The sequence below is a fragment of the Priapulus caudatus genome, unplaced genomic scaffold (assembly GCF_000485595.1).
Source record: "Priapulus caudatus unplaced genomic scaffold, Priapulus_caudatus-5.0.1 Scaffold176, whole genome shotgun sequence".
Lineage (NCBI taxonomy): Eukaryota > Metazoa > Priapulida > Priapulimorpha > Priapulimorphida > Priapulidae > Priapulus > Priapulus caudatus.
The window spans coordinates 115,803-137,120 of NW_014577237.1; the positions used below are offsets into that span (position 1 = coordinate 115,803).

General features: G+C 46.2%; 3 protein-coding genes across 3 annotated transcripts in view; 1 reads left to right on the forward strand and 2 right to left on the reverse strand.

Moving 5' to 3' along the window:
- Positions 1-12,136, forward strand: part of LOC106806726 (anaphase-promoting complex subunit 7-like) — a 45,243-nt gene extending 33,107 nt beyond the window's left edge. Inside the window, exons 13-15 of the mRNA XM_014808759.1 lie at positions 9,881-10,000; positions 10,456-10,576; positions 11,377-12,136. Coding sequence (XP_014664245.1) covers positions 9,881-10,000; positions 10,456-10,576; positions 11,377-11,433 — 298 coding nt within the window. The 3' untranslated portion in view covers positions 11,434-12,136. The remainder of the gene's footprint in view (positions 1-9,880; positions 10,001-10,455; positions 10,577-11,376) is intronic.
- A 2,098-nt stretch (positions 12,137-14,234) lies between these two features.
- LOC106806727 (solute carrier family 13 member 2-like) lies at positions 14,235-16,183 on the reverse strand. The gene is made up of 5 exons (XM_014808760.1): positions 16,107-16,183; positions 15,686-15,804; positions 15,106-15,267; positions 14,694-14,831; positions 14,235-14,471 (listed from the first exon to the last, which is right to left on the reverse strand). Exons 1-5 carry the CDS (start codon positions 16,177-16,179, stop codon positions 14,325-14,327), a joined length of 639 nt encoding a protein of 212 aa, XP_014664246.1. The 5' UTR covers positions 16,180-16,183; the 3' UTR covers positions 14,235-14,324.
- A 2,535-nt stretch (positions 16,184-18,718) lies between these two features.
- The window catches only part of LOC106806728 (solute carrier family 13 member 5-like), a 13,903-nt gene continuing 11,303 nt past the window's right edge, over positions 18,719-21,318 (reverse strand). The window contains exons 4-6 of the mRNA XM_014808762.1: positions 20,160-20,305; positions 19,684-19,819; positions 18,719-18,763 (exon numbers count right to left, since the gene is read on the reverse strand). Coding sequence (XP_014664248.1) covers positions 18,736-18,763; positions 19,684-19,819; positions 20,160-20,305 — 310 coding nt within the window. The 3' untranslated portion in view covers positions 18,719-18,735. The remainder of the gene's footprint in view (positions 18,764-19,683; positions 19,820-20,159; positions 20,306-21,318) is intronic.

Below are 21,318 nucleotides of genomic sequence, written 5' to 3' on the forward strand. Positions count from 1 at the left end.
CGGGGGGGGTGCATGTGTCCGTCCGTGCGTGCATGCGTGCGTTCGCGCGTGTGTATGTATATATATATATATATATATATTATATATAATATATTATATATATATATATATATTATATATTATACACACATACATACACATGTAGATGTGAGTCAGCTGGGCGAGGAGCACTGTGATGGGTGGGACACCATCAACAGTAGATGCCGTGGAACATAGTGTGCGCATGGGAGGCGCGCTTCGCCTGGCAGACGGCGTTCAGGTATTAGAACGTGGCTTCATTCTTACTGCACTCACACCTCACTGTGCATACGTGTACTTCATCGGAAGTTTCCATAGGCACCGTGAAATTTAGCGTGACTGGCGCTTGCTGAGAAAAATATAGCGCGTACATCACATCAATTTGTATTATATAGTAATAACTATATATTACATATATATATATATATATATATTATACATATATATATATATATGCTACAAACTGCCGCGTGTCTCTCACGTCCAATAAGAGATATTCAAGTGGCGAAACGAGCTGTGTATTTTTCTCTCGTGGATGTCAATGTTTACGCGGCAAAATACTGATCGAATTCGCCACAGTCTCAAACATCGGATGCATCCTCATCCACGCAGTGATTTGCTTATATTACTAACAAAGGACTCTTTCTACTTGCGCGCGCGAAATCTGGTCTGTCGCGTCTGATCGGCGAGCACAGCTGCGAGTGTGGATGCTCTACCTGCGTGGCTGCTCGTACTCGTTCTCTGCCTGCCTCGTCCGCTTCTCTCACGGAGACGGCTAGCAACGCAGCACGGCTCCATCATGATACCCATACTCGCCGACCTGGTAATGACCACGTTGCTTTCTGACAGAAGACTTAGCATTGCTTGTATTTTTCGGTGTTAGATTACTTGCTGTTGACACGGACGATCGTCTGTCATACCGCATTCGTAAGCGACGACGTGAAAATTACAACATTACGTTAGTGTTATATACTCAATTATTGTTTTAGCCTGTTCGCAAATATCACAGTCATAATATCACAGCTTCGCTCGCGCAACCAGTATCCTAACAGTTTACGCCTCTAACCCTTTGCGAGCATATTCTCTCTGTTTCAGGCCAGCAGGCGCTGGCTACATCCCTACTACCTGCTTTACAGCGCCACGATCGCCTGCTCCTTCGCGCTCATGTTGCCCGTGGCAAACCCTCCGAACGCCATACGTCTTCCGTTACGGAGTGCTCAAATATGGACATGGTGACTATCGTTAACCTAATGATCGTGCAGCGCTGACATCATTTATTTACGCGCCGACACTTTGCTACGAACTCACTGTTAAATCGATAAACATGTCAGCGAACCGTCGCAGATATTTCCACGATCCCTTTACTTAGGAAAAGAAATGCATACGAGGCAAGTTTCCTAATGCTCTAACGCATTCTGAGTTCATCTCGCGATATCTCTCTCTCTCTCTTCTCTCAGGTGAAGGCCGGCGTCGTGATGAACGTGCCTGCATCCTCATCCTCTGCCTCTCCATCAACACGTACGGCACTTTGGCTTCGGATTCAACACGTTTCCAGCGTGGCGGTGATCAACCCATCGAATCATACGTGTTTCAACCAATGACGCGCAAAATCTCCCGCATGTATATACATACGCTTTATACTTATTACCTCCGCCCAACGGAGTTGGAGGAGAGGTTATTGATCGCTCTCGTGCGTTCGGTTGTTCGCGCGATCGATATTAGCGCGTCAGCCAGCTCAGCCAGCCAGCCAGTGATACCCAGGCGAGCCAGCGAGTCAGCAAGCCAGCGCAGCGTGTACATGTGAGCGAGCCAGCAGCAACGAGCGGCTGCTACGAGCAACAAGCCAGCGTGTACAGCACGCTGGCGTATATCGGTGCGTTATTCGTGTGTTGTCAGTCGATGGGTTATGTCGCTGGCGGAGGTATGCACTCTCCGTGAGTGCACTCTGTTCTATTCAAAGTCCTCGAGGCTGCTGTGTATTCGTTGGCCGACGTAGAGTCAGTCTTATAATGTTTTAATATAATATATCGCGCGCGCAGGGCGGTCTTCGCCCGTTCGTCATGATCATCGTCGTCGTCGTCATCGCCACCGTTGCCCCATCTCGTGCACATCAACAATCATCGTCGTCATGACTATCATCATCTCATCATCAATCATCATCATCATCACCATCATCATCAACCTCCAACCGATGAACGCATTCCTGGCTGTGAACGGATCTGTTGTTTATTTTTTTATGATGCCGTCAACCTATCGCGTTGTCTATAGACGCCGCACTTGAATTTTGTTACGGTGGGCTGGGCAGTGGAGCGAATAAATTGCCTGCCGTTAAATAAAAGCTTCATGAGTTCGTAACCAAATCGCATACAGGACGTCGCTATTGTTGTCGTATCGGCAGATTTAATGAGGCGAGCGTGTCTTGGCTCGACACTGGTAATGAGTCGACGACGCCGACACTCCGTCACTGCGCTCACCGCACTCGAATTAGGGACGGATCCGTGCAATAGCGGCCCGAGATTTTAGATGAAGTCTGGAAAATAAATCCGTCAATGGCGTCTCATGCTTGTTTATTCTACAGGGTATGCTTCGACTTACAGACATCACTATCGTTCAACATTTGGTGTCTACGATGCTTACACACAAGGGGGTATACGCGAAAATTAGACAAAAGATGGTGTATAAAAATTAATGTCGATTTTTTTTTTCTCTCTAAATTATCACTGCTGTCAGCTTTACTACGGTGGTTGAAAATTAACTGGCTTTTTATACAACAATAATGTATCGTGCCCCCTACGTGAGGCAGTCACGTCGGATTAAGTGCCCGAGCATCCCCCATATAGGAGTTTGTGTTATGGTTCAAAGCTCTTATTTCCACATAACGTGAGACAGCTTACTCGCGAGTGTAGTGCACCAAACACAGATACTACGCAACCCTACATCTGCTATCAAGAGCGAACAGCGAATTCTTAGCCGCATGTACAAGACTAATGCGCGAAAGTCCGCAAATATTGCGATAATCCTCACTTGCCACACTGGACGACAACATGTCGTGGCGATGCCTTAGTGCATACGACTAAATCAATAAAAAAAACACTCAAAACCAGTGGTTTCAACAACATCCATTATTTATTTGCACAAGAGACTTTCTTCTCTCACAATCGATCAATTTAAAAACACGACGACGCGACATTGCGCAATCGTACGTATAGATGGCCGCAGCGTGGTCGTACATCACCAAACCGGCTGTCGCAGTCACGATCCACCTATCAGCATCACGTCACTCCGCGTTCTTACCCGACGCTTGCGCTGCTTGTGTAATGGCAGCGATGCAGGACGTTGAAGTGATACACGCGATCACGCGCGCTACTTCGCCGAAGCACGCGATTACGACGACGGCGCGACGTGAATTGCCTCGCGCTGGGATACGCACTGACTCGTCGCGTAATGCTGCGCCCCACTCTCTCACATTACGGAATCCGATCATCGTGCTTCGCCGCGCAATTGTTGTTGCGTCCGGCCGTGGCAACGATCGCTCTGTGCAGGCTGATCGATGTCGCTGGCCAGGCAACAATGACGACGCCGGAAAACACCACATGAGCTTCGTAGTGATGGCCGGCCGGCACACAATGCTACACATGCGTCTCTAAACAGAGGAATTGCTCCGACCTGTGATTGGAGGATAAAAATAGACCCCGCCCACTCCCGCCGCATACGCTATTGCTGATGACCGGTAGGAACGTGTACTAAACTATATATGCGAGCGAACAATTTGAGTTACATTTTTATAAATTCTAGCTATTATTAGACACATGTCTGAGCCTTAATCTTCTGGTGAATTTTGAGTCTATTGAAGCGCGATTAGTCTAATTAAAATTAGCAAATATGCGACGCGCGGCTTATGAGCCGGTGAAACGAAACGTCACGTTTCTATTTTTATCCTCAAAAATAGAAAAGGTGGGCGGGTCGCTTTTTATCCTCCAATCACATGGTCGGAGCAATTACCTTGTTAGACGCATGTCAATCTACAGTAGCTTCCCCAACAGACTGTCATGCCATCATCGTCGCTGCCCTGACTACGAACTTACCGGTCAGTCAATCAAAGTGTGACCACACTTGCACCTTACGACCCTACACAGCGGCGCCAAGCCAAAGTATGTGGCTGACCACACCAACCTACAATCTTACCGGGGGGGGGGGGGGGTTGCAGAGCAGTCTTGTGGTGACCACACCACACCTACGATCTTACATGGAAGGGGAGGCTGGGTCAATCAAAACCTGTTGCGGACAATACTGCACTACGACCTTACATTGGGGGTCAAAGTCAAGTCTTCATCTCACCACACACACTACAATCTACATGGCGAATCACTCAAAGTCTGTGTCTGACCACACCACACCTTCGACCTTATATGGGGGTCACATCAAGCTCTGCCATCTCACCACAGCCACATCACACTACAACCTTACATGGGAGGTCAAGCAAAGTCGTGTGTCTAACCACGAGCCACACTAGGACCTTGCCACAGGAGGGGAGGGGGGGTCAATCAAAACCTGTGACTGACCATACTGCACCTACGACCATTACAGGGGGAAACCCCACATATATATATGTATATATATATTGACACTTCTCATGAAATACGCGTGCACAAACGCAGTCACCAATCTGACGTATTTATTGTGATAATAAGGGAACCATAATGTATTAATAATTAACAATTATGTGTCAGCCTGGGGAATAGTGCAGGAGCACACGTACCGTCTGCGGTACGGCAGCAGGAGATGTTTGGTTTGGAGGAAGGCCACACAAACAGCAGTATCAAGACGAGCATCGCAGCTGTGCCGTCGGTCGCGTACCTGAAACCCGTCACATCATCTTACATTACAATTACATTACATTACAATTACATTACATTACAATACCTTACATCACATCACATTACATTACATTACATTACATTACATTACATTACATTACATTACATTACATTACATTACATTACAATATTTACATCACATCACATTACATTACATTACATTACATTACATTACATTACATTAATCACATGACATGAATTACATTACAATACAATATTTACATTACATTACATTACATTAGGCCTACATAATAATTACGTGACAAACTTGTTCGACGAGACTCTAGTTAAAACATAAATCATAATCGTGCAGCTATATCAAAAATAGACTGCGGATTGTTGTTCGTATCTCTGGTGTTACCTAGGTATTTCATAAACATAATTTGATGCCATACCCTTCTTTGCATAATGATCCCCAGCCAGGGAAGAAATCAGGATCTCGGAACAGCCAGAGAAGAACAAGAAGCGTGAAATTGAGCAGCACGACTACCTCGCTGGAACTGAAACAGACGTTTCGCGTACAGATAACTTTCGCATTTTAATATTTATGAGCAAACTGTAATCAAATTCACGAGTATTTCTCGACTCTTTGGAATTCTCTCTCTCTCTCTCTCTCTCTCTCTCTCTCTCTCTCTCTCTCTCTAGTGAATTGCTCCGACCTGTGATTGGAGGATAAAAAGCGACCCGCCACATTTTCTATTTTTGGAGGATAAAAAATAGAATACAGTGACGTTTCGTTCTTTCACAACGGTCATAGCCGCGCGTGCCATATTTGCTAATTTAAATTAGACTAATCGCGGCTTCAATAGACTCAAAATTACACAGAAGATTAAGGCTCAGACATGTGTCTATAATAGCTAGAATTTATAAAAATGTAACTCAAATTGTTCGCTGCCGTCCACTATATGTGTTAGTACACGTTCCTACGGTCATCAGCAAAGCGTATGCGGCGGAGTGGGCGGGGTCTATTTTTATCCCTCCAATCACAGGTCGGAGCAATTCCTCTGTTTAGAACGCATGTGTAGCATTGTGTGCCGGCCATCACTACGAAGCTCATGTGGTGTTTTGCGGCGTCGTCATGTTTGCGCTGCAGCGACACTCGATCACGCTGCACGCGAGCGCGTTGCCACGCCGACGCAACAACAATTGCGCGGCGAAGCACGATGATCGGATTCCGTAATGTGAGAGAGGGGGTCGCATTTACCGGACATCGTGATCCCAGCGACGGGCACATCACGTCGCGCGTCGTCGTAATCGCGTGCTTCGCGAAGTAGCGCGGTGATCGGCGTGTATCACTCAACGTCCTGCATCGGCTGCCATTACACCAGCAGCAAGGTCGGGTAAGAACGCGGGTGACGTGATTCTGATAGGTGGATCGTGACTGCGAGCAGCGGTTTGGTGATTACGACCACCTGCGGCCATCTATACGTACGATTGGCGCAATGTCGCGTCGTGTGTTTTTAAATTGTCGATTGTAAAAAAATTCTCTTGTGGCAAATAATAATGGATGTTGTTGAAACCAATGGTGTTTGAGTGTTTTTTTTATTGATTTAGTCGTATGCTAAGCATCGCACGACATGTTGTCGTCGTGTGGCAGTGAGGATTATGCACATATGTCGGACTTTCGGGCAATATATGTCTGTAATCGGCATAGAATTCGCTGTTCGCTCTGATAGCAGATGTAGGGTGCGTATGGTATCGTGTTGGTGCGCTACACTCGCGAAAGCTGTCTACACGTTATGTTGGAAATAAGCTCTTGACCATAAACTAAACTCCTATATGGGGGATGTCGGGCATTAATCCCACGTGACTGCCTTCCGTAGGGGGACGATACATTTTGTTGTATAAAAAGCAGTTATTTTCACCACCGTGTAAAGCTGACAGCGTGAAATTTAGAGAGAAAAAAAAAATCGACATTATATTTTTATCACATCTTTTGTCTAATTTTCCCGTATAACCCCCTTGTGTGTAAGCATCGTAGACACCAAATGTTGAACGATGTGATGTCTGTAAGATCGAAGCAACCTGTAGATTAACAAGATGAGACGGCCATTGACGGATATTTTCAGACTTATAAAATCTCGGGCCGCTATTGCACGGCATCCGTCCCTAATTCGAGTTGCGGTGGAGCGCAGTGACGGAGTGTCGGCGTCGTCGACTCATTACCAGTGTCGAGCAACAAGACACGCTCGCTCATGTAATCTGCCGATACGAACAAACAATAGCGAACTCCTGTTGCGATTTGTTACGAAACTATGAAGCTTTTATTTACGGCAGGCAATTATTCGCTCCACTGCCAGCCCACGTACAAAATTCAAGGCGGCGTCTATAGACACGCGATAGGTGACGGCATCAAAAAAAATAACACAATCGTTCACAGCCAGGAATGCGTTCATGGTTGAGGTTGATGTATGATGGTGATGATGATGATGATGATGATGATGATGATGATAGTCATGACGACGATGATTGTTGATGTTGACGAGATGGGCAACGGTGGCGATGACGACGACGACGATGATCATGAGACGGCGAAGACCCCCCGCGCGCGATATATTTATATAAAACATTATAGACTGACTCTACGTCGCAACAATCAAAAGAGCCTCGAGGACTTTTGAACTAAGACAGAGTGCACTCACGGAGAGTGCATACCTCCGCCAGCGACATACCCATACGACTGACAACACCACGAATAACGCACGATATACGCCAAGCGTGCTGTACACGCTGGCTTGTTGGTCGTAGCAGCCGCTCGTTGCTGCTGCTCGCTCACATGTACACGCTCGCTGGCTTGCTGACTCGCTGGCTCGCCTGGGTATCACTGGCTGGCTGGCTGAGCTGGCTGACGGCGCTAATATCGATCGCGCGAACAACGAACGCACGAGAGCGATCACATAACTCTCGCTCCAACTCCGTTGGGCGGAGGTAATATAGTATAAAACGCGTATGTATATACATGCGGGAGATTTTGCGCTCATTGGTTGAAACACGTATGATTCGATGGGTTGATCACGCCCACGCTGGAAACGTGTTGAATCCGAAGCCAAAGTAGCCGTACGTGTTGATGGAGAGGCAGAGGATGAGGATGCAGGCCACGTTCATCACGACGCCGGCCTTCACCTGAGAGAAGAGAGAGAGAGAGATATCGCGAGATGAACTCAGAATGCGTTAGAGCATTAGGAAACTTGCCTCGTATGCATTTCTTTTCCTAAGTAAGCGGATCGTGGAAATATCTGCGACGGTTCGCTGACATGTTTTATCGATTTTAACAGCGAGTTCGTAGCAAAGTGTCGCGGCGTAAATAAATGATGTCAGGCTGACGATCATTAGGTTAACGATAGTCACCATGTCCCATTCTTGAGGCACTCCGTAACCGAAGACGATGGCGTTCGGAGGGGTTGCCACGGGCAACATGACGCGAAGGAGCAGGCGATCGTGGCGCTGTAAAGCAGGTAGTAGGGATGTATGCACAGCGCCTCTGCCTGAAACAGAGAGAATATGCTCGCAAAGGGTTAAAGGCGTAAACTGTTAGGATACTGGTTGCGCGAGCGAAGCTGTGATAATTATGACTGTGATATTTGCGAAACAGGCTAAGAACAATAATTGAGTATATAACACTAACGTAATGTTGTAATTTTCACGTTCGTCGCTTACGAATCGCGCTATGACAGACGATCGGTCCGTGTCACACGCAAGTAAATCTAACACCGAAAAACACGCATTGCTAAGTCTTCTGTCAGAAAGCAACGTGGTCATTACCAGGTCGGCGAGCTATGGTATCATGATGGAGCCGTGGCTGCGGTTGCTAGCCGTCTCCGTGAGAGAAGCGACGAGCAGGCAGAGAACGAGTACGAGCACCACGCAGGTAGAGCATCCAACACTCGCAGCTTGCTCGCGATCAGACGCGACAGACCAGATTTCGCGCGGCGAGTAGAAAGAGTCCTTTGTTAGTAATATATACAAATCACTGCGTGGATGAAGGATGCATCCGATGTTTGAGACTGTGGCGAATTCGATCAGTATTTTGGCCGCGTAAACATTGGCATACAAACGAGAGAAAAATACACAGCTCGTTTCGCACACTGATATTCTTATTGGACGTGAAGAGACACGCGGCAGTTTGTAGCATATATATATATATATGTATAATATATATATATATATATATATGTTAATATATAGTTATTACTATATATACAAATTGATGTGATGTACGCGCTATAGTTTTTCTCAAAGCGGCCAGTTCACGCTAAATTTACGGTGCCTAATGAAACTTCCGATGAAGTAGACGTATGCACAGTGAGGTGTGAGTGCAGTGAAGTGAAGCCACGTTCTAATACTGAACGCCGTCTGCCAGGGCGAAGGCCGCCTCCCATGAGCAACACTATGTTCCAGCATCTTACTGTTGATGGTGTCCCCCATCACAGTGCTCCTCGGCCAGCTGACTCACATCTACATGTGTATGTATGTGTGTATAATATATATATATATATATATATATATAATATTATATATATATATATATATATATATATATATACATACACACGCGCGAAACGCACGCACGCACGCACGGACGGACACATGCACCCCCCCCCCACACATATATAAATCTCTATGAGTACACTCTGTAATACTCTGTAACTATGAGTACACTCTGTAATACTCTGTAACTATGAGTACACACTAAAACTCTGTAACTATGAGTACATTTTGTAACTATGAGTACACTCTGTATACTCTGTAACTATGAGTACACACTAATACTCTGTAACTATGAGTACACACGAATACATTACTCTGTAACTATGAGTACATTCTGTAACTATGAGTACACACTGTAATACTCTGTAACTATGAGTACATTTTGTAACTATGAGTACACTCTGTATACTCTGTAACTATGAGTACACACTGTAATGCTCTGTAACTATGAGTACACTCTGTAATTGTTAACGCTTGATGCCACCGTGTTCTCACAGGATTAGGATGCAGTTGGTGGTGGAGAGCTCGAGCAGTAGGCTTCACCAGATGTTCGGAGACTTTCTCTCGAGGAACGGTGAACACCAGGAGGCTCTGGATCAGTTTCACATCGCGCTCAGGTACGTAACAAGCCGGCTGTGACCGGGTTTCACGCCGTATATGTGAATGACAATACACACGTTGTCAACAACTGCAGTAATCGTAATGGGGTTATGAGATTTATGGCAAGACTAACGGAGTTGTTTGAACGCTCCTAGATTCGGTCCACCTACAATCGACGTCAAATATATTTACACCCAATAATTACACACGACCTTAGTGTGCGTGCAAAAACTGCTAAAAAACGTTTTCTTCACGTTCTGGTCTGCAACTATGACATTGCAGCCAGACACTCACTGCATGCACGCACTCACACCTATTTCATGGTGGAATTTTCGTGATGCCAGATAAGCGTGTGTGAATGGCACCCTGCTAGCGACAGCGCCTGCTCTGGGTAGATCTCAGATCAAGTGTGACTAGATCTAGGGCATCTACCGGTGTAGCATGCTGCTCACGCCCGCGCCGTGTGTTTCAGGTTGGACCCGTCGAATGGCAAGGCGCAGGAGGGCGTGCAGAAGGCGGAGAAGCACGGTGACATGGGTGACTGCTCGTACGCCGAGGTCGACATGGACGACATGGCCGAGAGCGAGAACGATGTAAGCGCCATCTATAGTGTCCGGTATCTTGTCAGCGCCCTCTATAGTGCCCAGTATCTTGTCAGCGCCCTCTATAGTGTCCAGTATCTCGTCAGTGCCCTTTATAGTTTTCGAGGTGTCCTCAGTGCCTCTATAATGTCCAAGATCTTAGCACCCTCTATTAGTATTTGAGGTCACGTCATTCCTGCGTGCTGCTGTCACAGGCTAATGTGTGTTTAGTCATGTATGCTATTACTGGCAGTATGATTCACATGCTGATAAGTATTGTAAAGCAGGCGTGCATTTATTACTCTCTGCATGCACGGCTATTTCGTATGCTCGTTTATTCACCAATTCTAATAATATTGCAAGCACACATTAACGTATATGTATGTCTATGTGCATGTGTGTGTGTTGTGTGTCTATGTGTGTGTGTGTGTGCGTGCGTGCGTGCGTGCGTGCGTGCGAGCGTGTGTGCGAGCGAGCGTGCGTGCGCGCATGCGTGAACGTGAGCGTGAGTGTGTGGTGCGTGCGTGCGTGCGTGCGTGCGTGTGTGTGTGTGTGTGTGTGTGTGTGAGTGCGTGTGTGCGTGTGCGTGAGCGTGTGTGCGTGCATCTGTGTTAAATTTTTTTTTTGGAAAATGATGTTTACAGTACGTATATATTTCAGGCACGTCTTTCTCAATCATTAATAGTCCGATTTTAAAAAGCAGGCAACATCTTTAACATGTGTAATCAGATCTTTACAAAATTGCCACTGCAAGTGACCACATGCTCTCGAAAGTCTGGCATCACTATCAAGTGGTTTTCAATATTTTGCAGGCGGACCTGGAAGGCAGTGACGGTGATGCAGTATGGTCAGACACGGACTTTGCTTGACCTCCCGTGTAAGGTCGTAGGTGCAGTATGGTCAGTCACAGGTTTTGATTGACCCCCCCCTCCCCTCCTGTGCAAGGTCCTAGGTGTGGTGTGGTTAGACACAGACTTTGCTTGACCTCCCATGTAAGGTCGTAGGTGTGATGTGGTGTGGTGAGATGCAGACTTGATGTGACCCCCATATAAGGTCGAAGGTGTGGTGTGGTCAGACACAGACTTTGAGTGATTTCCCATGTAAGATTGTAGGTGTGGTGTGGTGAGATGAAGACTTGACTTGACCCCCAATGTAAGGTCGTAGGTGCAGTATTGTCCGCAACAGGTTTTGATTGACCCCCCTCCCCTTCCATGTAAGATCGTAGGTGTGGTGTGGTCAGCCACAGACTGCTTGACCCCCCCCCCTCGTGTAAGATTGTAGGTTTGGTGTGGTCAGCCACATACTTTGCTTGGCCCCTGTGTAGGGTCGTAGGTGCAGTGTGGTCACACTTTGATTGACTGACCGTGTAAGTTCGTAGTCAGGCAGCGACGATGATGGCATGACAGTCTGTTGGGGAAGCTACTTGTAGATTGACATGCGTCTAAACAGAGGAATTGCTCCGACCTGTGATTGGAGGATAAAAAGCGACCCGCCCACTTTTCTATTTTTGGAGGATAAAAATAGAATACGTGACGTTTCGTTTCACCGGTCATAGCCGCGCGTGCATATTTGCTAATTAATTAGACTAATCGCGCTTCAATAGACTCAAAATTCACAGAGATTAAGGCTCAGACATGTGTCTATAATAGCTAGAATTTATAAAAATGTAACTCAAATTGTTCGCTCCATATGATAGTTAGTACACGTTCCTACCGGTCATAGCATAGCGTATGCGGCGGGAGTGGGCGGGGTCTATTTTTATCCTCCAATCACAGGTCGGAGCAATTCCTCTGTTTAGACGCATGTGTAGATTGTGTGCCGGCCATCACTACGAAGCTCATGTGGTGTTTTCGCGTCGTCGTGTTGCCTGGCAGCGACATCGATCAGGCCTGCACGAGCGACGTTGCCACGCCGACGCAACAACAATTGCGCGGCGAAGCACGATGATCGGATTCCGTAATGTGAGAGAGTGGGGTCGCATTACGCGACATCGTGATCCCAGCGCGAGGCAATCACGTCGCGCGTCGTCGTAATCGCGTGCTTCGCGAAGTAGCGCGGTGATCGCGTGTATCACTCAACGTCCTGCATCGCTGCCAATTACACAAGCAGCAAGCGTCGGGTAAGAACGCGGAGTGACGTGATCTGATAGGTGGGATCGTGACTGCGAGCAGCGGTTTGGTGATTACGACCACCTGCGCCATCTATACGTACGATCGCGCAATGTCGCGTCGTCGTGTTTTTAAATTGTCGATTGTAAAAAAATTCTCTTGTGCAAATAATAATGGATGTTGTTGAAACCAATGTTTTGAGTGTTTTTTTTATTGATTTAGTCGTATGCTAAGCATCGCACCATTGTTGTCGTCGTGTGGCAGTGAGGATTATGCAATATGTCGGACTTTCGGGCAATATAGTCTGTAATCGCATAGAATTCCTGTTCGCTCTGATAGCAGATGTAGGGTGCGTATGGTATCGTGTTGGTGGCTACACTCGCGAAAGCTGTCTACACGTTATTGTTGGAAATAAAGCTTTGCACCATAAACTAAACTCCTATATGGGGGATGTCGGGCATTAATCCACGTGACTGCCTTCCGTAGGGGGACGATACATTTTGTTGTATAAAAAGCAGTTATTTTCACCACCGTTTTTCATAAGTCGCGCGTGTAAAGCTGACAGCGTGAAATTTAGAGAGAAAAAAAAATCGACATTATTTTTATCACCATCTTTTGTCTAGATTTCGCGTATAACCCCCTTGTGTGTAAGCATCGTAGACACCAAAATGTTGAACGATGTGATGTCTGTAAGATCGGAAGCAACCCTGTAGATAACAAGATGAGACGCCATTGACGGATATTTTCAGACTTAATTAAAATCTCGGGCGCTATTGCACGGATCCGTCCCTAATTCGATTGCGTGTGAGCGCAGTGACGGAGTGTCGGCGTCGTCGACTCATTACCAGTGTCGAGCAACAAGACACGCTCGCTCATTAATCTGCCGATACGACAACAATAGCGAACGCCTGTTGCGATTTGTTACGAAACTATGAAGCTTTTATTTACGGCAGGCAATTATTCGCTCCACTGCCCAGCCCACGTACAAAATTCAAGCGGCGTCTATAGACACGCGATAGGTGACGGCATCAATAAAAAAATAACACAATCGTTCACCCAGGAATGCGTTCATGGTTGAGGTTGATGATGATGGTGATGATGATGATGATGATAGTCATGACGACGATGATTGTGATGTTGATGACGATGGCGGCAACGGTGGCGATGACGACGACGACGATGATCATGACGACGGCGAAGACCCCCCCGCGCGCGATATATTTATATAAAACATTATAGACTGACTCTACGTAGTCTGACTAAGTCGCCAACAATCAAACAGCCTCGAGGACTTTTGAAACTAGACAGAGTGCACTCACGGAGAGTGCATACCTCCGCCAGCGACATACGCCATACGACTGACAAACACACGAATAACGCACGATATACGCCAGCGTGCTGTACACGCTGGCTTGTTGCTCGTAGCAGCCGCTCGTTGCTGCTGCTCGCTCACATGTACACGCTCGCTGGCTTGCTGACTCGCTGGCTCGCTGGGTATCACTGGCTGGCTGGCTGAGCTGGCTGACGCGCTAATATCGATCGCGCGAACACACGAACGCACGAGAGCGATCACATAACCTCTCCTCCAACTCCGTTGGGCGGAGGTAATAAGTATAAAACGCGTATGTATATACATGCGGGAGATTTTGCGCTCATTGGTTGAAACACGTATGATTCGATGGGTTGATCACCGCCCACGCTGGAAACGTGTTGAATCCGAAGCCAAAGTAGCCGTACGTGTTGATGGAGAGGCAGAGGATGAGGATGCAGGCCACGTTCATCACGACGCCGGCCTTCACCTGAGAGAAGAGAGAGAGAGAGATATCGCGAGATGAACTCAGAATGCGTTAGAGCATTAGGAAAACTTGCCTCGTATGCATTTCTTTTCCTAAGTAAGGGATCGTGGAAATATCTGCGACGGTTCGCTGACATGTTTTATCGATTTAACAGCGAGTTCGTAGCAAAGTGTCGCGCGTAAATAAATGATGTCAGGCTGACGATCATTAGGTTACGATAGTCACCATGTCCCATATCTTGAGCACTCCGTAACCGAAGACGATGGCGTTCGGAGGGGTTGCCACGGGCAACATGAACGCGAAGGAGCAGGCGATCGTGGCGCTGTAAAGCAGGTAGTAGGGATGTATGCACAGCGCCTCTGCCTGAAACAGAGAGAATATGCTCCAAAGGGTTAAGGCGTAAACTGTTAGGATACTGGTTGCGCGAGCGAAGCTGTGATATTATGACTGTGATATTTGCGAACAGGCTAAGAACAATAATTGAGTATATAACACTAACGTAATGTTGTAATTTTCACGTTACGTCGCTTACGAATCGCGTATGACAGACGATCGTCCGTGTCACACGCAAGTAAATCTAACACCGAAAAATACAAGCAATGCTAAGTCTTCTGTCAGAAAGCAACGTGGTCATTACCAGGTCGGCGAGTATGGGTATCATGATGGAGGCCGTGGCTGCGTTGCTAGCCGTCTCCGTGAGAGAAGCGACGAGCAGGCAGAGAACGAGTACGAGCAGCCACGCAGGTAGAGCATCCAACACTCGCAGCTGCTCGCCGATCAGACGCGACAGACCAGATTTCTGCGCGCGAGTAGAAAGAGTCCTTTGTTAGTAATATAAGCAAATCACTGCGTGGATGAGGATGCATCCGATGTTTGAGACTGTGGCGAATTCGATCAGTATTTTGCCGCGTAAACATTGCACATCACGAGAGAAAAATACACAGCTCGTTTCGCCACTGATATTCTCTTATTGGACGTGAGAGACACGCGGCAGTTTGTAGCATATATATATATATATATATGTATAATATATATATATATATATATGTAATATATAGTTATTACTATATATACAAATTGATGTGATGTACGCGCTATATTTTTCTCACAAGCGCCAGTCACGCTAAATTTCACGGTGCCCTAATGAAACTTCCCGATGAAGTACACGTATGCACAGTGAGGTGTGAGTGCAGTAAAGTGAAGCCACGTTCTAATACCTGAACGCCGTCTGCCAGGGCGAAGCCGCCTCCCATGAGCAACACTATGTTCCACGGCATCTTACTGTTGATGGTGTCCCACCCCATCACAGTGCTCCTCGGCCCACGCTGACTCACATCTACATGTGTATGTATGTGTGTATAATATATATATATATATATTATATACATATATATATATATATATATATATATATATATATACATACACCGCCGCGAACGGCACGCACGCACGCACGGACGGACACATGACCCCCCCCCGCCCACATATATATATGTATATATATATTGAAATTCTCATGAAATACGCGTGGCACAAACGCAGTCACCAATCTGACGTATTATTGTGATAATAGGGAACCATATGTATTTAATAATTAACAATTATGTGTCAGCTGGGAATAGTGCAGGAGCACAGTACCGTCTGCGGTAGCGGCGCAGGAGATGTTTGGTTTGGAGGAAGGCACCACAAACAGCAGTATCAAGACGAGCATCGCAGCTGTGCGCGTCGGTCGCGTACCTGAAGACCCGTCACATCATCTTACATTACAATTACATTACATTACAATTACATTAACATTACAATACCTTACAATCACGATCACATTACATTACATTACGTTAATTACATTACATTTACATTACATTACATACATTCACATTTACACATATTTACTCACATCACTTACATTACATTTACATTACATTACATTACATTAATTAATCACATGACATGAATTACATTACATACAATATTTACATTACATTACATTACATTTAGGCCTACATAATAATTACGTGACAAACTTGTTCGACGAGACTCTAGTTTGAAAAACATAAATCATAATCGTGCCAGCTATATCAAAAATAGCTGCGATTGCTGTCGTATCTTGGTGTTACCTAAGGTATTTCATAAACATAATTTTGATGCCATACCCTTCTTGGCATAATGAATCCCAGCCAGGGGAAGAGAATCAGGATCTCGCGAACAGCCAGAGAAGAAGCAAGAAGCTGATGAAATTGAGCAGCACGAACTACCTCGCTGGAAACCTGAAACAGACGTTTCCGATCAGTACAGATAACTTTCGCATTTTAATATTTATGAAGCAACTGTAATCAATTCACGAGTATTTCTCGATCTTTGGAATTCTCTCTCTCTCTCTCTCTCTTCTACTCTCTCTCTCTCTCTCTCTCTCTCTCTCTCTCTCTCTCTCCTCTCTCTTCTCTCTCTATCTCTCTTCTCTCTCTCTCTCTCTCTCTCCCTCTCTCTATCTCTCTCTCTCTCTCTCTCTCGTCTCTCTCTCTCTCTTCTCTCTCTTCTCTCTCTCTCTCTCTCTTCTCTCCTCTCTCTCTCTCTCTCTCTTCTCTCTTCTCTCTCTCTCTCCTCTCCTCTCTCTCTCTCTCTCTCTCTCTCTTCTCTCTCTCTCTCTCTCTCTCTCTCTCGATCTTCTCCTCTCTCTCTCTCTCTCTTCTCTCTCTCTCTCTCTCTCTCTCTCTCTCTCTCTCTCTGCTCTCTCTCTCTCTCTCTCTCTTCATCTCTGCTCTCTACTCTCGCTCTCTCTCTCTCTTCTCTTCTCTCTCTCCTCTCTCTCTCTCTCTCTCTCTCCTCTCTGCTCTCATCTCTCTCTCTCTCTCTCTCTCTCTCTCTCTCTCTCTCTGCTCTCTCTCTTCTCTCTCTCTCTCTCTCTCTCTCTCCTCTCTCGCTCGTCTCTCTCTCTCTCTCTCTCTCTCTCTCTCTCTCTTCTCTCTCTCTCTCTCTAACCTCTTTCTCATTCTTCTCGCGCTCGCTCTCTTCTCTTCTCTCTCCGATGATTCTTCGCTCTTTCTCCCTCCTCTTCCTCTGTGCCTCCCTTTCTCTCTTCGTTGCCTTTCGTTGGCTATATGCCTATACCTGCCTGCAATCTGCCTGCTGCTGCTTTCTGTGCACCCGTGCATGCGCGCCTTAAATAAGATTACTACAGGGAGAACGGTTGAATTTGTAAAGCGACGTATAAAATCATGACTGAAGCGAAGACATTCGTTCGCAGCTCCACGCCGCCGTGTTGTGTGTTGCGATGTACCTGATGCTGCGAGTTGTTCGTACTCCTTCCGAAATGAATGTCCCGGGCAGAGTCATCATCGGACGTATCGCGGTATGAGTGCGCGCAGCAAAACAACGTCTCTGCAGACAACACACACACAAAACAACAGAAAATAATCCTGCTCCTCTAGACAGAGGAAGGATTTGTCACACCTTTTTCATCCCTTAGATGTGAAGTGACAACGCATAACCGCATGGCGATTATGAAAACAAACAAGTACCTTTAATTTGGGTTCCTTTTCTTTCTGAAAACGTTTAGTCACGTATTGATTGTTATATTTGGAAATTTTTATTGCCAAAAGATATTGTTAAGTTTTATTGCTTTCGGTAACTGGAAGCCGAAGAATGAATCTGCAGCCAGATCAGCTGACGGCGATACACAGCATGGCGTTAGAGAGCAAACATCATTCCACTGGTGTGTTAGCGAGATCTGTGCCTCTGGACTTTCATACAGTCTGTAATCGCATACTGTATATAACGGAGCACCTTACAAACATATTACTGCGCACATATATAGATAATGTAATACATTAATCAGACGATGTTCATAGGGACGAAATACTATTAACATGTCTCCATGCTACCATCTCTGCATCTACTCAACTTAACTACTCTATTTGTACCATATTATATTACTGCCTTCACTTCTCAGCTACATTCACTACACTCTACCCACGTACGTCTCATCTCCAATACACCTGCCACCCACTCCACCTCCACTCCACCTCGTAGAGATGTGCTCTACATAGCTCTCTACACTCACACACTCATCTTGGCCGCTAGCACGACGTTGGGATGCCGGTGCCAGTAGTGTGGCAGAGCTCCGCATGTTAGCCGCGTAGCAAATGCTCGCATCATGCCCATTGCCAGCCGTTTCGTTCTCTAGCCCGCCGTGCTGACCCGGGAAACCTCGACGTGGGCTCCCTCACCGCGTAGAGGTCGCTGCCACCTAGCACGGATTCGCTGCTGTTCAAGTAGAGGCGACTCTGGACTCTTCACTTGGCTTGATGAAACATCGCGTGGAGAGCGTTTAGCTATAGGCCACCTATTACTGAAGCCCTTGCGCTCTGCCACGGTCTGTGTAACGCTGGTAGGCAGATTTGTAGTAGAGCTAGCCTTACTATACACATGAAGCGGCATGATAAACATGAAGTTTATAGAGTAATTGCAAAACAGCTTAAGTAATACTAATAATAATAATAAATAGTAATAATAATAAGAATAATAACAACAATAATAATATATACACATATAAATACATACATAATACATATACACATAATAATATATAATAAATAATAAATAATATTGTTACTGAATACGATAGGGAAGGGAAATAATGTAGACAAGGAAATAAAGAGAGGGGGAGCATGAGCAATAGAGGGCAAGATTGACGAAGAAGCAATTTGTACTGAAGAAGTATAGACAAAAAGAGAGGAAGGCAATGACACATTGGCTTATCATAAAGAAGAAGAGAATAAAGAGGAGAAGGGAAAAGATCACGATGAAAACGAAGATGTGCATGAGTAGAAACATTCGGCAGAAAATTGTGTGGAAGGAGGAGAAGTATAAAGAAGAGACAGCTAAGGAGGAGGACAAGGAAGAAGCGGAGGAGGAGGAGATGGTGTGGGAGGAGAAGGAGGAGGAGGAGGAGGAGGAGGAGGAGGAGGAGGAGGAGGAGGAATGGGAATGGGGAGATTAAGGGCAAGAAAGAAGAATAGCAGCAGGAGGGGTAGAGAGAGAAGGATGAGGAAGAGGAAGACAAGATCAGTTAGTTATCGCAAGAAAACCGAACAATTTTGACGTAACCGTAGATACGCGTTTGCTTCATGAATATTTTATGACGGCTCACGGCTTCATTAGAATAGATAGTAATTGGAAGTATATGCGAATGGCTCTAAACTTTTTTTTCTCTTACGAGCATGTCCGTGAAACCAGGCCGTGCGTGCTCATGTCAGACGATATCTGCGTGTCCAAGGCAATGTGGCAGACGACGCTGTTCGCAGCGCCACCGGATTTGTGACGTACATTTGCCTTGACTAATTTCTCCTCATCTAAAATTTAATCAGGAAATTAAATCTCGCCGTAAAAATTAAAGCATCAATGTACGCCTGAAAATACGCAACTAGAAATAAATTGCATAGTATCTAATTACAATATCTAAGCATAACATCAAGAGTCCATAATAGAAAAGTCCATGGTTAGAATAGTCCATATAGTCTTTCATTATGTACTCTTGATAACATCTAATCACATATGCGATGTCTGAACGAACTGCGACTGACTGCGTTAATAATAGCACATAAAAGTTGCAATGAGCACATCTAACGCTATTCCGCTCTGTTGCAACTACGTGTAAGTTTAATGTATTTGACGTCATCGTCAGCAGCCAACCTGTCGTCTGCTGCTGGGCGGCAGCGGAGGCCCGCATCAGCTGCTCCAGCACGGCAGCGACGATCGGAGCTATCATGGCCGTCGTGGCCGTGTTAGAGATCCACATGGACAGCAGCGCGGTGACTAGCATGAATCCCAGCATCAGCCTGCGAGAGAGACGAGAGCACAATCATAGCACCCCGCCCGCATCCTACGATGACACGCCTGCTCTAATCTAATCCTAATTAGCACCCGAGTGGTTATCACTCGCTCCCTTTGACCTTTGCGTCAATTCGCGTCACAGTAGCGGCTACTACTAATTTCCCATCTTTGTTTTTATTTCTGTAGTCCCTCGAATGAAAGGTGGATATAGAGAGGACGGGGAAGAGTGAAAGCGATAGAAAGAAGAAAGGAAGAGGAGGGCAGAGGAGAGGAGAGGAGCTGAGAGGAGCTGAGAGGAGAGGAGAGAAGAACTCTTCCTCTCTCATCCTCATCCTCTCTCTTCTGTGTCCCTCTCCTCTCTTCTCCTCTTCATTACTCATCCCCTCATCTCGGTCCATCGGCTCCTCTTCTCTCTCATCGTTCTCAGTCTCTCTTCTCTCTCTACCTCCCTGCCTCTACTCATCTCTCTCTCCTCTCTCTCTCTCTCTCTCATCTCTCTCTCGTGCAGTCTCCTCCTTCTCTCTCTCTCTCACTCTCTCTCTCTCTCTCTCCTCTCTCCTCTCTCTCTCTCTCCTCTCTCGCTCTCATCTCTCTCTCTCTCTCTCTCATACTCTCTCTCTCTCTCTCTCATTCTCTCTCTCTCTCGTGCGCTTCTCCATCTCTCCTCTCTCTCTTCTCTTCTCTCTTCTCTCTTCTCTCTCTCTCTCTTCTCTCTCTCTCTTCGTCTCTCTCTCTCTCTATCACTCTCTCTCTCTTCTCTGCCCTCTCTCTCATTTCTCTCTCTCTCTCTCTCTCTCTCTCTCTCATCTCTCTCTCTACTCTCTCTCTCTCTCTCTTCTCTCTCTCTCTCTCATCTCTCTCTCTTCATCTCTCTCTCTTTCTCTCTCTCTCTCATCTCTCTCATCTCTCTCTCTCTCTCTCCTCAATCACTCTTCTCTCTCTCCTCTCTCTCTCTCTCATCTCTAACCTCGTATCTATTATCTCTCCTCGCGCTCGCTCTCTCTCTACTCTCTCTCGA